At 36.7% G+C, this 18112-nt stretch overlaps 1 protein-coding gene across 2 annotated transcripts in view; it reads right to left on the reverse strand.

Moving 5' to 3' along the window:
* Window positions 1-18112, reverse strand: part of DNAH7 (dynein axonemal heavy chain 7) — a 349153-nt gene that overhangs the window by 112122 nt on the left and 218919 nt on the right. For both annotated transcript variants that reach the window (XM_054477799.2, XM_054477800.2), the window contains exons 44-47: window positions 17661-18007; window positions 16100-16280; window positions 13635-13820; window positions 5366-5529 (exon numbers count right to left, since the gene is read on the reverse strand). In XM_054477799.2, coding sequence (XP_054333774.1) covers window positions 5366-5529; window positions 13635-13820; window positions 16100-16280; window positions 17661-18007 — 878 coding nt within the window. The remainder of the gene's footprint in view (window positions 1-5365; window positions 5530-13634; window positions 13821-16099; window positions 16281-17660; window positions 18008-18112) is intronic.

Here is an 18112-nt window from a genome sequence, read left to right on the forward strand (position 1 = left end):
ATCAAACTCTAGCCAGATTGACCAAGAAAATAGAAAGAATACACAAATTATCAATATCAGAAGTGATAGGTGAGATTATCATTACAGATCCTACAGACATTAAATAAATATTAAGGAAATACTATAAACAACTTTCTGGTCATACATTTAACAGCTTAGATGAAACTGAGCAATTTCAGAAAAGACAGAAACTGCCAAAACTCACTTAGGAAGAAACAGAGCACCTGGATAGACCTGTTACTATTTTAAAAATTGAATTCATGGATAAAATCTTTCAATGACAAAAAAATTCCAGGCACAGATAATTTCTTTGGTCATTTCTATGAAACATTTAAGAAAGAAATAATTCTAATTCTACATGATCTCTTTCACAAAATAGGAGAGAAGACTTCCCAATTCCTTCTATGAGGCCAGCGTTACTCTGAAAGCAAAACCATACAGACATTACAACAAAATAAAACACAGATCAATATTCCTCATGAACATAAATGCAAAACTCTTCAAAGCACATTAGCAAATCGAATCCAAAAATATATAAATAAGAGAATACATTATGACCAAGTAGAGTTTAATCTGGAAATGCAAGGCTACTTCAACATTCAAAAATCAATCGGTATAATTTACCATTTTAACAGACTAAACATAAAAAAACTGTAGGATTAACTCAATAGATGCAGAAAAAACATTTCACAAAATGTAACATCCATTAATGGTAAAAACCATCAGCAAACTAGGAATAGAAGGGAGTCTCTTTCACATGATACAAAGGAGGTACAAAAACCTACAGCTAATATCACATGTGATAGTAAAAAACTGATTCTCTCTAAGATTAGGTAAAAGGCAATAGTGTCTGATTTCATCAACCCTGTTCATCATTATACTGGAAACCCTTGTCAGTGCAATAAGCTAAGAAAAAGAAATAAAAGCAATACAGATTAGAAAGTAGTAAGTTAAAATGTCACTAATTGCAAACAGCATGACTGTCTACATATAAAATATTCCAATACATCTACATAAAAGATCCTAGAACTAATAAATGAGTTTATTAAAGCTACAGGGCAAAAAGTCAATATTCAAAAATAAACTGCTTTCCTAATGAATAGTTGAACACAATCTTTTAAGTACCACACAGAAATAAAAGAAATACTGGGTATAAATCTAACCACAAAACACTGACGAAAGAAATCAAAGGAGGCCTAAGTACACAAAGAAATACACTGTGTTCATATATTAGAAATACATACTAAGTTGTCAATTCTTCTCAAATTGATCTTAGATTCAATTAGTACCAATACAAATCCCAGGAAGATTTGTGTAGTCACTTAAAAATTGATTATAAAATTTATATTTAGAGTTAACAATTAGACAAAACAATTTTGAAAGAGAAGAACAAATGTGAAAGATATAATACCTGACTTTGAGACTTACTATGCTTCAATAATCAAAGAAATATGGTATTTACATCAAGACAAATAGGCAAATGGAACAGAGAACTCAGCAACAAACCCACATGTATGTGAACCAATGATTTTCAACAAAGATGTAAAGGCAACCTGATTTTAAAAAGGATAATATTTTCAACAAATTATGCTGGAACAATTGTATATTCTCTCTCTCTCTCTCTCTGTCTCTCTCTCTCTCTCCTCTCTCCCCATATATGTGTGTGTGCAGTTATACACAAACAAATCTTTTGTTGTTCCATATCCAGTTAATAACTATATCAAACTTATTTTCCCCAGACAACAGTCTTAATGTAACATCTTTTTTATCCAAAGACAGGATGTTTGTGACTTCAGCTTATATTCAATTTTAAAGATTTGGGCTTCCATAGAATAACAGATTAGATGAATAAAATTTTAAAGGAGATATTCTTCAATGTAGATAAAAAAGAAAATACTAGTTTAACAAATATACCAACAATTGTGGAAAGCTGTATGCAACAAACTGATTTAAATAGCTTCAGTCTTTGGATGAATACAAATTCTGAATTCAAAATGAGCAGGCACTACGTTTACTTGCTTACTTCTTCTCCATTATTATTTTGTATTTTTTTTTTAACAAGAAAATGTTTTTCTCCACATAATCTTTCTCTCTTTTACTTCCTCCATGAAGCATTCTTGAATCTACAAAGGCTTTCAAATCAGTGGTTCCCCCAATGGAAATTGAATTTTTATAGCACTCAATATTCCAAGTTTTGACAGTGTGTATTCTTTTGTTACTGTCTAGAGAGGATTATTATTTGGTGCTTTTGTGGGCTTTTTGAAAACACGGACTTCTAACAGTGAAAATACATTTTCACAGCAGTTGCACAGACCACAGATTTTGAATATAAAGCAGCAATACATTTCAGAGTTTTGATATTTTCATTTTTACACACACATAAATTCATAAAAACAGACAAGGAAAGGTGTTATTCTTCTCAGTTATTATTGCTACTGAATTAAACCTAATATATCTCTCTCCTATGGAAGTGAAAATTTACTGTTTTAAAAAGCAGAGTTATATCAGATACAGGTCTGATCTACTTAGCAAGCTGTTAAACAATCCTAATCCTTGTTCAGATACAATCTAATTATATTTAATGTTATCACTAATCTTTGAAATTCTAATTAGCCAGGGACCTTTAGGAGTCAATAGCCCCAAAAGTTAATTATATTCTAACTTGCCCAAATTTTACAGATTCTTCCAGTTTTCCTAAATAATTGTCTCCTCACTCTGCTGAGATAATATGTGAAAAGCACTTAGCACAGGATTAGGTCCTCTGTGAGTGCTCAATATTAGATACTATCATTGTCAAGCAAGAGTTTCTGGGGAATGGAAGAGGGCACTGCACAGGTAAAGAAGATACTTAGCTGATACTTCAAAGTGATCACTTTAAACATATTTACTGAAAGCTTTCAGTATAAGATTACCAAAATATATTGGGAAAAGAAGCCAAGAATGAAAATTGTTAATATTTTCTTCTTAGTATAGTTGCTACCATAACTTTCTGCTAATATTTCAACATTTTTACAAATGAATAGTAAAGATGTAGAGGTTATGACTCATTAACATAATTTTCTATCTCCATCCCTCCCAAAATGTGAGTGTGTTGTCTTGAAAAATAATCACTGAACGGTTTAGAATCTTATATGCAGATATATCCATCAACAGTTCTATTGTTTTTGAAATATGACTAGACCCAAAAATAAGGGTATGTTTATTTGCTAGAAAACAAGATGCAATTTGGCCTCTGATGATGGATATAGTGGTTATAGATGTCCTGCTAGGCAGAACCATGATATATAAATTGCAAATCAAGAATATGACTACCACTTCAGTAACTACTAACATGTAGGACATGACCAGCTACATTCACGAGAGCTTGAGAAGAGCCAAAACTCTTCTCTGAGATAAAAACAATAACAAAAGCAGCAAAAATTTGACTATTTTCATGCTGTAGTTAATTGGTCCAGCTAGACAAAAGTGAAAGTAAAAGTCAGACTTCCAAAATTTCAGAGATCTCCCACCTGTGTCAATCTGTAAGGTATATTCTAACACTAAACATTAACACACACTGCCTGCATGCCACATGTCAAGTAATTCAACAACGAGCTGCCCTTCTGTGCTTGGTAAAAGGCACTTAAAAATCTGCTAAAATCTTTATTTTAGCAGCCAGCTAATGCACATATTTATCATTGATTTCAGATTATCTATTTTCTCCTCGGATTAATTTAGATTATTGGATCAGAGTACCCAGTATTTTAGTTCCCCAAAGTAAAGCTTTGTAATTTTTTCTCTAAATAAATAAAATAATTAAATTTAACTTTAGCTCCTGAAAAAGCTGGTCTCTCTAACTACAGTTTACTTGGTTAAAAAACAAGAACTATGTGATACAACTTTTTCTTTTTGTCTTAGTTATGAGAAAGCGTCAAACTTAATTCAAGGTCCAGCTATAGGAATTAGCTTGTCTCAAATTCTAACAGTAACTACTCCTTTAACTTACCCTAGGTGGTCTCATCAGATTTTATCTTGTTTTATATTATAATCATATTGCACATACCTCAAATTCTTGTAGAACAATTTAGTAAATGAATGCTAAAAAATTCCATATGTCAGGACAATTTATTGGAAAATAAATGTGTTCACCAGAGTTTTAATTTGTAAAATGATTTTCATAAATACTATGTACAGGCCAGGCGCAGTGGCTCACGCCTGTAATCCCAGCACTTTGGGAGGCTGAGGTGGGCAGATCACAAGGTCAGGAGATCAAGACCATCCTGCCTAACACGGTGAAACCCCGTCTCTACTAAAAATACAAAAATTTGCCGGGCGTGGTGGCGGGTGCCTGTAGTCCCAGCTGCTTGGGAGGCTGAGGCAGGAGAATGGCATGAACCCGGGAGGCGGAGCTTGCAGTGAGCTAAGATCGTGCCACTGCACTCCAACCTGGGCAACAGAGTGAGACTCTGTCTCAAAAAAAACGACAAAAAACCCCCAAAAACCATATACATAAAATTTAGGCACAACTAGTCTCCACATTTAGTGTTTACTTCTATTTTAAAAGTTTGCATGGCTCAAACATTTTTACTTTAAAAAGTACCATCATATCAATTACTTTTTCATAGTAACCTAACAACTAGTCAAAATAGTCATGTAATACAGAGCATTTCCTACTGATAGTAGGAAATATCTGTGCTATCATTAACATGCTAAAACTCTGAGAAAACTGGCCAAGTGATAAAAGGCTCATGGTAATGTGAACTTGGAAATAATACGAGATTGTCCTCACACTGTGACAGGCTGAAGTCCTTGGTTTCTGGGAGGTGAGACCTGGAGGAGAGGGTGAGGCAGACAAGCCTTTAATATTCACCTAGCCCAGTCTACACAGGTTTTCTCTACTAACCAGGAAACTACAGGTATAGTGGCTACTATTCCCTATCAGTGTAGGACCCAGAAATACATCCATCTAATTTAAAACAGTCCCACACTAGGGACTAAGACAGAATTTGAAACACCTTGCCCAATCACCACCAATGACACACTAATGCACATTTCATTAACCTCTTAATAACAAAACCCTGTATTTTATGGAAATGAAAATTTTGGACTTCCCTTACTTAAGGCAGGGTTTTGCTCTATTTGCTAAAAATTAATTTTAAAAAATTAAGTACAAGTCATCTGGTTCATTTGTTTACTACAGTGTCTAATACTCAACTATTATAATATTAATAAGAGAAGGAAGTGATTACTCATACTTAATTTCACTAATTAGTTAAGTAATTTTTTTAATACTGTAAAAGTTTGCTACCTAAAATTGTTAGAAGGAACACAGATAAATCTACTGTTATTTAATAAAGACCATTTGTGAGAAAAATATTTTTCTTACATTATGATTATCCCATTATCAATGGAAAATGAGTCAGAAGGTAATCCAGCAATATTCCAAGTTCGAATTGTCACAGCTTCTCCCAGGGTGCCCATAAGAGAGCAATCATCTGAGCAGGGGATATCTCTTCCTTTGCATAAAGTTGTCCACTCTTTAGTTTGGTTCTTTAGAACATACACAGAAAGATAAAGAAATGAGACTGGAGGTTTTCAAAAGCATGTTTTATAATTCCTCATTTATACTGTATTCATTGAGTCAACAAACCGTTGTGGAAACTCTATCTCAAAAATGATTTCTGTTTCTCAGATTCTTATTTCAAATAAAATTCTAATTGAGAAGGTCAGCTATGTACTCAACATATTCAATGTTGAGATAAAGTCTAGATTAAGCACTTAAGTCAGAATTTTGTATCTGGAAAAAATAATTACCAATTGTTGTTATAAAGCTTCATTTTCAATGCTACTCCTATCAAACTACCAATGACATTTTTCACAGAATTTGGAAAAAGTATTCTAAAATTCATATGGAACCAATAAAGAGCCCGAATAGCCAAAGCTATCCTTAGCAAAAAGAACAAAGCCAGAGCCATCACAGTATCCAACTTTGAACTATACTACAAGGCTCCAATAACCAAAACAGCATGACACTGGTGCAAAAACAGAGACGAATGGAACAGAATAGAGAGCACAGAAATAAAGCTGTACACCTACAAGCATCTGATCTTTGACACAGTTGACAAAAATAAGCAATGGGGAAAGGACTCCCTATTCAATAAATGGTGCTAGGATAACTGGCTAGCCATATGCAGAAGACTGAAATTGGACCCCTTCATTATGCCATATACAAAAATCAACTCAAGATGAATTAAAGACTTAAATGTAAAACCTAAAACTATAAAACCTTAGAAGAAAACCTAGGAAATACCATTCTAGACATAGGCCCTGGCAAAGATTTAATGGCAAGGATGCCAAAAACAATTGCAACAAAAACAAAAATTGACAAATAGGACCTAATTAAACTAAAGAGCTTCTTCACAGCAAAATAAACTATCAGCAGAGTAAACAGACAACCTACAGAATGGGGAGAAACATTTGCAAACTATGCATCTGACAAAGGTCTACATATCTAGAATCCATAAGGAACTTAAACAAATTAACAAGCAAAAAACAACCCACCCCATTAAAAAGTAGGCAAAGGACACAAACAGACACTTCTCAACAGAAGACATACACACAGCCACAAGGATATGAAAAAATGCTCAACATCACTAGTCATTAGAGAAATATAAATCCAAACCACAATGAGATACCATCTCGCACCAATCAGAATGGCTTTTGTTAAAAGCGAAAAAACAACAGATGCTGGTGAGGTCGCAGAGAAATGGGACTGCTTATACACAGCTGGTGGGAATGTAAATTAGTTCAGCCATTGGGCAGAGCAGTGTAGTGATTTCTCAAAGAACCTAGAACTATTATTCAACTCAGCAACCCCATTACTGGGTATATGCCCAAAGAAATATAAATTGTTCTACCATAAAGACACACGCATGCTGTGATGGTTAATACTGAATGTCAACTTGATTGGATTGAAGGATGCAAAGTATTGATCCTGGGTGTGTCTCTGAGGGTGTTGTCAAAGGAGATTAACATTTGAGTCAGTCAGCTGGGAAAGGCAGACCCACCCTTAATCGGGGTAGGTACCATCTAATCTGCTGCCAACACAGCCAGGATACAAAGCAGGCAGAAAAATGTGAAAAGGCTAGACTGGCTTAGCCTTTCAGCCTATATCTTTCTCCCATGCTGGATGCTTCCTGCCCTCAAACGTCAAGACTCCAAGTTCTTCAGCTTTGGAACTCAGACTGGCTTTGTTGCTCCTCAGCTTGCAGATGGCCTATTGTGGGACCTTGTGATCCTGTGAGTTAATACTACTTAATAAACTCCCCTTTATATATGTGTGTGTGTGTGTGTGTGTGTGTGTATGTGTGTATCCTGTTAGTTCTGTCCTTTTAGAGAATCCTATTAGTTCTGTCCCTCTAGTAGTTAATACTACTTAATAAACTCCCATATATATATATATCTTATATATATCAGATATATATATACATCTCCTATTAGTTCTGTCCCTCTAGAGAATCCTAATACACATGTGTATGTTCATTGCAGCACTATTCACAATAGCAAAGACATAGAATCAACTCAAATGGTACATATACACCATGGAATACTATGCAGCCATAAAAAGAGTAAGATCATGTCCTCTGCAGCAACACGGATGAAACTAGAGGCCATTAACCTAAGCAAACTAATGCAGGAAAAGAAAACCAAATACTGCATGTTCTTACTTATAAGTGGGAGCTAAATGATGAGAAGGCATGGACACAAAGAAGGGAGCAATAGACACTGGGGCCTACTTGAGGGTGGAGGGTGGGAGGAGGGTGAAGATTGAAAAACTACCTAATAGATACTATGCTTATTACCTGGGTGATGACATAATCTGTACACCGAACCCTGTTGACACACAATTTGGTTATGTAAAAAACCTGCACATGTACCCCTGAACCTAAAAGTTTAAAAAAAAAAAAACAAAGATTCACTTTACAAAGTAGTTGGGACCACCACATTTTTTCCAGTATTTTCTTTATGTTACATATATCTAGCACATACAATATTATAGTAGAAAAGTAAATCCATTTTGAATCAGTAGGAGAGACGGAAAACATTTACTTCTGACTCACATGCCCTGTGAGCGGCTACGGCAGGGCATTTCAGTGCCAATAAGGATCAGGGCACATAATGCAGTTTGTGAGACTCTACCTGGGGGACAGTCTGTAGGATGCTCAGGAACCCGGGAGGTACTACAAGCCAAGGTTCGTGTTCAGAAAGTCAGAAGTCAGTATCCAAGTTGAGTTTACAGATCAAAGATTTCAGAAATAGTGAAAGACATAACTGGAGAGAAAGGAGTTAGAAGAAAGCAAAGGGAAGGTGGATATGTATGGTGCTGGTACCAGCCTCTGGGTTGATGAGGGTGCTGGGTGCTCACAGATGGCGCTGGCTGAGAGGCCATGCTGGGCACTGCCATCTCCCTCAGGCTCCTGCTGAGTAGGCTGGACCAACATTCCTTGAGGTTTGCACAAGAAAGTGCATCACAGTTTTGGGGGAATTGATGACATTCATGACCTTGATAAGCCTGTTAATATTATGTAGAATGCCCCACAACTGGGTCTGTATGATGTTCCATCATGATTCCTGGCACCATGCCAGGTTATGCATCTTTGGCGGAAATGTCACAGAAATCATGTGCTCTTCTCACTGCATCCATCAGATGGCACACAATTTCATTTCTGATGACACTTTGATGTTCATTTACTGATGACACTAATTTTTATCACTTGATTAAAGTGTTGTCTGCCAGGCTTCTGTGTCATAATTATATGAGCTTATGTGTGATTATAGATTCTTCAGATGGTGGGATGCAACGCAAAGACACTCAGATAAATGAAAGGCAGAACTCTGTTAGTTATAGCTCCAGATGAGAGAAGGCTGCACACAGGGCCACACAGGGTGTTGTCAGGAGTCAGTGTAGCATCAAGCTAGAGCTGTGGGAGGCAGTTTATATACGGTAAATGGGATGGAATTAGCTGGGTTCCACATGTTTCCTGGGGATTGGGTATTTTGAATCATTCTGTGGTTGCAGGGAAGAAGGGGCTGTCCCTGGTATCTGGGGGCCTCTGGAAGCTATCTATTGTAACCCAGGAGTGTTCGAGCCTAATAAAGAAAATGGTTGGGGTGAGGGCTTAGCAAACTACTTACAAGAAAGAATTCTGAGTTTTTAACTGTTATTTAAAATGGTTAAGACAGCACTTGTGAAATATTATAACTTCCCCACTGTTAAATTGCTCTTTTCCCCATTTCCTTTGCAGGTAATAAGCATTCTGCGGGGAGATACTTTGTAACCATGAAAATGTCCTGTTTTTTTCAAACATTCAATTTTTTTATTACTAATTTATGTCAGCATAGATTCATCTTTTTAATATTTTATCCAATGAGTTATGTTACTATCACTATTTATTGCGATGCTGAAATTGTCCAAGTTTGGCCAGTGGGAATACCCTTAAGCTAAATTCTGTGTCCTTTTGACATGGCCCCATCTTTCTCTGGGTACTTCCTTACTCTTGCTCAAAAAAGACATTTCAGCTTTATCTTACAGTGAAGTCCAAGATAGCCAAAGATAATCTTCCTACTTTAAGCTCAGTTGACTAGCAACCATAATTCCATCTGCAAAGCCCCTTTGCCATGTAACGTGGCATAGTTACAGATACAACACTTGGAGGTGAAGATCATAGGGGCCAAAATTCTCCCTAGCATAAGTACTTACTAAATATCATCTGGCTATTTTGTTTTATTTGGTTGTTGATATGAGGAACAGATGGTATTGCTACGTAGGGAGGAGGGACAGATAGCATTTCCAGTTTGACTTCTATACACAGTTGCTTCTGGCATGTTTTATTTTTAATTTTTTTATTTATTTTTTTTGAGACGGAATCTTACTCTGTCACCCAGGCTGGAGTGCAGTGGCACGATCTTGCTCACTGCAACCTCTGCCTCCTGGGCTCAAGCAATCCATCCACCTCAGCCTCCAAGTAGGACTGGGACTACAGGCACACACCACCATGCCCGGATAATTTTTTGTATTTTTTGTAGAGACAGGGTTGTACTATGTTCCCTAGGCTGGTCTCAAACTCCTGAGCTCAAGCAATCTGCCCACCTCAGCCTCCCAACATTCTGGGATTACAGGTGTGAGCCGCCTCACCCAGCACTACTGGCATGTTTTGTTCTATTTGTTTTCAGGCTGTAGGTTGGCCTACAGACATTTTGGAGAGGTCTGCAAGCTTTCTTGGATCTAGCTTGATGCTGGAGTAGACATGCTAGCCTATGACATAGGGAAGAAGTAGAGAAAATAGAAGCAATAGTTTCTGCAGAATGCTCGGTTTACAGTTGACAGGTATAGTATGTTACCACAGATGAACTCTGGATTAGCAATTTAAGAGGCCTAATTACATGTCTATAAGGGTGTAATATCAGAGAATAACCAAAATGAGCATGGAGGACTCTGAACAAGCATCTCAAAATTCAAGCCAATGGCCTTGGCTGGTAATCAGGTGATGAGCTAGACGGTGGATTTGCTGGCATAAGGTCATGGAAAAAAAAAAAGGTGGGTGGGGAGAGATGGTAGAAGTGGAAAACTGGCCATTAAGAGTGTCATCTTGGTGAAAATACCCAACACCATTAAAACAGTTTCGACTTTGGTTATTGGCAGATAAAGGTCAATTAGAAGGTTCAAATTAATTCAAATCCAGGGCTTGTATGTTCTTAATAGCACTGTAGGATTCTGTTTTGGAAAATGGCACAGGCATTACAGTTGAGTGCTGTGGGCCCAGTTACCCTGGAAGAATTGGATTTTCCTATGTTTTATTTATGAAAAGTGCCAGGAACTCTATAAAAGAGTCAATAAATAATTGATGACTACTCAGATTCAAGCTTGGAGGGGAAATGCAGCTATTTATTGAGGGCCCTTGATATCCAGAGACTTGAAACCCTTTGATGTCAGAAAAGCACCACATGTTGTAAGGCCTCTTGGTTTGGGTTCCCTGAAACAGACTGTGGGATGAATATTCATGTGAGGTGACACGCTGAGGAAAGGATGCAGGGGGAGCAGGACAAGAAGGAGTAGAAGCCAATAAAGGGTGAGGGACCAGCCTAAGTTCTGCAGCGGGTGGCCTCGTTAGATGCCACAGGGAGCCTCCACAGTGTAAGCTATTCCTTGGAGCTGTCCCAACCACGGGGAAGGGAGAGAGACTCCCATGCTCCCTTCAATTATTCATTAAGGGCTGCTCAAGAGGGAAGTACATTCCCAAGCACTTCTTGTTCTCCAAACAATGGGTAAAGTGGGTTCTAGGAACCCAAGGGAAGGCTGACAGAAAGAGCCACAGGTGCTAGTCGTTGGGAGTGAAAGCACACAGAAGCCAGGAAGGGCTCTGGTCAGAGCCCTGATGTTTGCCATCCAACCCTTATGCTGAGAATTGAATGAGACAGTTTTGATGGGAAATAAACTGCTCGCTGTTTTGACCTGAGAGAAACAGACAAAAAAGTGAAGATGACAAAGTACGACTCAGAGAATTAATCCACAGGAATTCCTTCCTGTGACATGAGAGTGACATGAGAGATTTGTTAAGGAAAGTAAAAACTTAGGTTGATCTAGCGAAGCAAGGAAGGAATAAAATTGCCTTCAAGCCTTCACAGAGATGAGGTGGCATGGGATGAAGTGACTACTTGAATCAAGGGTTCGGACAGTGAATGAGTTCACAGAAGGCACTCTGAGCTTTGGCATGTCTTGTGTCTAAGTTAAATGTGGCTTTGTGTCTGTCAGTAAATTTCCAAGTCTCAGTTCAGGTGCTTAAGGCACCCTTGAAGCATTTGTGTGGTGGTCTGACTAGCAGCCCCCCATTCTGATAGTAGCCAGGTGATGATGGCAAAGTCAGAAGAGGCAGTCCCTTGGAGTGCGTCTGTCAGAGAGGACCTGGTTGGGAGGATGGTACATCTAGCTCTCCAAGCACTGGGTAAAGTGGATTCTGCTAGTGCACTGGGTAGTGCTAATACACTTTCTGCTGAGCTCTGGAATGCTAGACAGGAGCCAGTGCAGACACCTAGCGGTGTGCTCTGAACCAGCAGGGAAAGGTAAGGGTGGCTGAAGCTACTCTTTTTATTGTTCAAAATGTCAATGTAGGAGAGTAGGAAGAGTGCTAAATTAGGATGCAGGTAACCACCGAGTGCTAAAGACAGAAGCACTCACTAGGTGAGGATTTTAAACATTTAGTTAAAAACAACACCACCGGCTGGGCACGGTGGCTCACACCTGTAATCCCAGCACTTTGGGAGGCCTAGGTGGGCAGATCACGAGGTCAGGAGATCGAGACCATCCTGGCTAACATGGTGAAACCTCGTCTCTACTAAAAATACAAAAAATTAGCCAGGCGTGGTGGCCGGCGCCTGTAGTCCCAGCTACTTGGGAGGCTGAGGCAGGAGAATGGCGTGAACCCAGGAGGTGGAGCTTACAGAGAGCCAAGATCGCACCACTGCACTCCAGCCTGGGCGACAAAGCGAGACTCCGTCTCCAAAAAAAAAAAAAAAAACACCACCACCAATTACAGCATAACAGTGGCACCAAGAGTCAACCCTCCTTAGGAGATAGTCCTGAAATTAAATGAGGCTCAACTGAGACCATGTGTAAGCCACTGCTCAGTGAAATTATAAAGCCCTACACAAAGGGGACTTAACATGTACTCTTTCTCGTTTGACACCAAAAACTATTGCCAAATGTTCTGAATTCCTCCCTTCTTTTATTCTCATTATCATCCCTACCATTTTTTCTTTTAGTTATCTTAATTTTTCTAAATCTCTCTGCCTGCTTTGATAGGGCCATGACCCAGGTTGGATTCCAGTTCCATTTTTCTAAAAAGAGCTGAAGAGTATGTTGGGTCTCTCATTCAGTAAAAACTAAGAAGTGGAAGAGAAAGGCAGGAAGAATAATTAGGATTAACTCCTAGGGTTAGGTGTTGGGCCATGGAGAAGAAAGAGGCAGAATCAGTCAGAGAGGTGGGAGGCAAGGCAGGGAACGTGGGGTTTGTTTTCTAAGGAACAAAGCCACTTATCAACAGGGTTTTAGGCAGGCTCACCTTTTCCTCCAAGTTTCATTCTCTGAAATGATTTTGAAATGGCTTATTATTGAGACTGATAGGAAACAGCTGAAGTACACACACACACACACACACACACACACACACACACACACACAGAAAGAGAGAGAGAGAGAGAGAGACAGAGTTCTGATACCTTTTTACAGTACTTGCTTAGGAACTGAGATGTTATCAGTAGAGGCTACCATTTTCCCATTACTTTTTAAAAAAATTTTTATTTTTAATCAGGCAGCCCCAAACTAGAATAGGTTCAGAGACTCCCCATTTTCACATTACATTTTAAAGTAGATATTTTTGTTTTTAAAACAATTAGATTTTTGAAGAGTATATTACATGCATCTTTTGGCTAACCAGCTAATTTATAGAATAACTAAAATACACAAGCAGAAATCATGTAAAAATACCTTCCTCCTTGTACTTACCAAAAAACTGAAACCAAAGTAAAACAAAACCTTGAAGGGTTATATTGGCTGGGATTGGCAGAGGGTCAGGAGGAGATGGAATAGCGTCCCCTACCTGTCTATAGGTGGATGTGAAGGCTCCGAGGTAAGCAACCACTCCTGAGGAAATCAGGATATCCCCAGTCAAGTTGATGTACAGCTGCCCTAGCTCCAGAGCTGTGTGGCTCCATCGAGTTTTCTCACCTCCAAGGCCTCCAATCAACTGTTCAGCTCGTTCTAGTTTTTTGCTGCACAGGTCAACCTTGAAAATAAAAGTGAGCTTTTATCAACAGTTACAAGTACAAGAAGTTTAAAATTCTGCAAGATTTTACCCTCAGAAGTGAATTATTATATTTAATGACAGACTTCTGCCTGGGATTTCCTATATCACTATGATATAGGAAAGTCCATCATATTTTAGAATTTGTAAATATAAAGTGTTTAATGTAATTCATGAAATTAATAATGAATGAATATTTATCATATAAAACAAAGAACAGCTCTATTTAGGAAATGACATACAGTACAAGACACTGAAAGTTAATTAATAAAGGACATTCTTCTGCAAATATAGATATTTTCCCTCCATTTTAAATAATCTAGATGCATTTTGTTTTAAATATTCTACAAACATTTTCCCCTCATTTAACTTATATCATGGTCTTAAAGGTTAAGTGTTTAAAGGTTTTAATAATTTATGATTATTTACAAAGCACAATTTTCAGGTTGTTAAATTGTGTCAAACTTGCAATTGCAATTCAGCTTAAATTAGGACACCAATCAATAGCTGAGAGCCTATTTGGTGCATAAGACTGCCAACCAAATGTAATTATATGTAATTAAGCAATATGATAACAAAAGAGAGATAATTACGAAGGTGGCAAACTTGGTGAAAAGTTATTTCAGTTCACACAATAGCAGTATTCCAGCAGAATATGTGAATTATTTTGATTAAATTTTTAAGTGCCTTAACATCATTATTCTTGGAAGAAGATGAGATTAAATAAAGCTTATCTTGATGTTCAAAAATAATTACATGAAAAGATAAATTCAACAATCAACAAAAGCAAAGACATTTAGGTTATTTTGGAATAGGAATTTGGCTTATGCTTTTTACTAATGTTATTAGCATTTATATCAAGTCAATGATTTTAGATTAAAAGATGTATAATTCTATATCAGTTTATCTAAAGATGGGTTTGAAAGAAGCAAATGGTATGTAATTGCAGTATTTGTGATACTTCCTAAATTTAATTTTTTTCCCTTTTAATTTTCCCTCTTTAAATATCTTTTGTCTTTCTAGTTTCTTTCCTCACCTATTCTTCTTTCAACAATGTTTACGATAAACTGAATCAGGTCTTGGACTATGGCAAAGTTGCCATCAGAAACTACTAAGTAAAAATATTTTGGCTAAAATTTTACCTCAAAAAGCACATTTTTAATACACATATACGCATATGTTCATTTTATATTACCGTTTCTAATATTTTATAAAAAATAAATAAAATTTTCAAACATATTGGAGAGTTGAAAAATGTTTAAAGAGAGCAACTGCATAACCATTTATTGGTTATATTATTTAAACTAAAACTGATCATTCAAAAATCATGCCATAATATGTTACACTTCTAAAGACTAGCACAATGTCTTACATTTGTGCAAATATAGAATACAGGATAGTTACTATAGAAAGAGGCAGTCTGGTGTCCTGGAAAGAGTACAGCTATTAGAATCAGGCTGCCTGGGTTCTGGTCTCAGACTTGATGCTCAGAAACTGGGTTGACGATGGACAAGCTGCTTGATCTTTCTATTCTTTAGTTTCTTCAAAATGGTACAAAATGATTACTTCCCTCAAAAGGTTATGGTGAGAATAAATGGTATAATATGTAATGTTCTTACAACAACCGGCGTTTGTACATAATAAGCATTCAATAAATGTTGACTCTAATAAAATATTATGACTTTTCTTCTGGCCCATAATCAGACTTTAGCAGTTAATTTTTCCAAATGATATCACTAATTAAGTTAGAGTAGTATTTTTGGTCTTGAAAATATTTTTAGTAGATACTGTATGGTTCTGAGTATTGAGTTCTAATTTCAGCTCTGCCATACAACCTACGTCACTTAACATTTTGGTTCTCAATTTCCTCACTTGCAAAATAAAAAATGATTAAATAATCTAGCTCAATATGACATTCTAGTAACCTAAGGCAGACAGACTGGCATTTTTTTTTTTTTTTTGGAAAGACCCAGGGAATAAATATTTTAGTCTTTGTGAGCCAAGCAGCAAAACTGAGGACATTTACATATTTCATGGGTATTTATATGGCCATTAATACGTAATTATTTTAAAATGTCAAAACCATTATTAGCTCTTGGGCCACACGAAAACAGGCGATGGGCAGATGTGGCCTGCGGGCCATAGTTTGCCGATCCCTGACCAGGAAGGAAACAGGACTGGTGTGTTATGTGCTAGTACGAACATCATTCTTAGTTACGATAATTGAGAATTTGTCCATCTTTTTCTATATCAGCACATACCTGGTTTTCCAGGTCAGCCTTCTTTTGTTTATTTAATTCAAGTGTGTCTTGAAGCCTGGCCAGCTTGTCCTGAACTTCCTTAAGGGCTGCCTGCTTCTTTTTGAGACCATCCATGGCAATTTTAAGCTCCCCTTCAGCTGCAGCCAGTTTTATCTTTTTGGGAGCTACTATTTTTGCCACTCTGCAAAAAGTAAAATTGAAAAATTAAATATTCATTTAATATTCCAGTACACTTTCTATCACTGAATTTACTTTTCTAATACCCTATGACTGAAAACACTTCTTTATGCAAAAATCTAAACCGATTTCCATATTTCCTGTTTCATCTAACAATCATCCAAACTTGATCCTGGACACAAGAAATGGCCATTAAAATAGACATCAAATATACAAAAAACATTTTGCCAGTATGAATTTTGATAACTTTCCAAAAGGAGAGTAGGATAGTCATGTAGAATATTACAATGTTAGTAGAAGCCTAATTGGTTAAAGGTTAGTTTTCATGAGGAGAAAGTGAGGTATCTTTTATCTTTGTCATTTTACTTAAAAAAATCCTAGAATACATCAACCAAAAACAGTTATCCTATAAATATGTATGTGGTAATAAAAGGAATTATATAGGAAAAAGGATGGATCTAAATTCTCTCCCTAATATCTGGAAAATGGAGTCAGTCATGTTACCTAACAAACATTAAATTAATCATTAACTAATATATCATGGTCTGAAACATATATAGCACTACCATATATGTAGAATGATTAAAATTGGATATGAGTTTGAAAAACATCCTGTGACAGTTGTTTTTTGAAAAAATAACAATTACTCTCTTTTGCGTATGATATAACTGGTTCTCATATAATCACCAAAAAAGGCTCCTTATTTCACAAGAATACATATTATGCCAGTGGTTTTTAAAGTGTGGTCCAAGAACCCCTGGGGATCCTGACCACACTTGCCCCTTTGGGGAGCTCATGAGGTCTTCCCTTGTACAACTAAACCTCTGTGTGATGGTGGATTTTTTTTAATATACTTTAATTAAAACAACATATTGCAACAGAATGAATGAAGCAGCAGATTTTGGTGTCTGGCTATCTTACATTAAACCACACATTAAAGAGACTTGTAAAGGTATAATAAAATACCACTCTTCTCATCATTATTTTTTTCTATTTTTAAAAGAAAAACATGTAAATTTATAAAAAAAAAATAAGTCACTTGTATTAACATGTAACATTTTTAGAGCTTTTTAAAATGAATTAATAAACATTTTTAAAACTTTTCCATTTTAATTCCTAATATGGTAAATAAACAAAGCTTATTAGGGCCTTCAATACTTTTTAAGAGTATAAACGGTTCCTGAGTCCAAAAAATTTAAGAACCACTGTATTATACTATTAGTTGGCATAATCTTGCCTCCAGTAAATATGCAAACACAAAGCAGATTCAGACAGGATTTTCCAAGGAGCCTCTCACTTACATAACTTTTAAATTGTATATTGTCTAACTGACCAAAAGTGAAGATAAAACATACCAGCTGGGTTGCTTTTTATCAGCACTTACTTATCATATGAATCCATTGCTATGACCCATTTGCACAGACCTTCGGCCGCTGTAGAAGCATTTCTGATTTTTTCTGGTACAAAATCTGGATTTGGAATATAATTTTTTCTTATGATATTCATATAAGCTGGAGGAATATTGTCCTTGTCATATTCATGAAGTGACTGTAGAAACCTCATGTCACCAAGAAGTCTCTTAGCTGGGCCCCAGAAATCCTCAATTTTTTTCCCTGAACCTGTTGGGTCAGGGATTTTGTCAGCTTTGATTCCTTTCAAGATGCATATAGCTTCCATAACAAGCTTGACACCAGCAGGAGGACTCTTCATGGATTTTACCACTGTAATATCCTTGAAATAACAACATGTTAATTATTTTAAAAGACATGTTTGTTTATACAGTAATTGTAATTGGTTCCTATTTTCAAACTAAGCATACAGAAACTCACTGTGTTC

This window comes from Pongo pygmaeus, chromosome 11, assembly GCF_028885625.2.
Source record: "Pongo pygmaeus isolate AG05252 chromosome 11, NHGRI_mPonPyg2-v2.0_pri, whole genome shotgun sequence".
In the NCBI taxonomy this organism is placed as follows: Eukaryota; Metazoa; Chordata; class Mammalia; order Primates; family Hominidae; genus Pongo; species Pongo pygmaeus.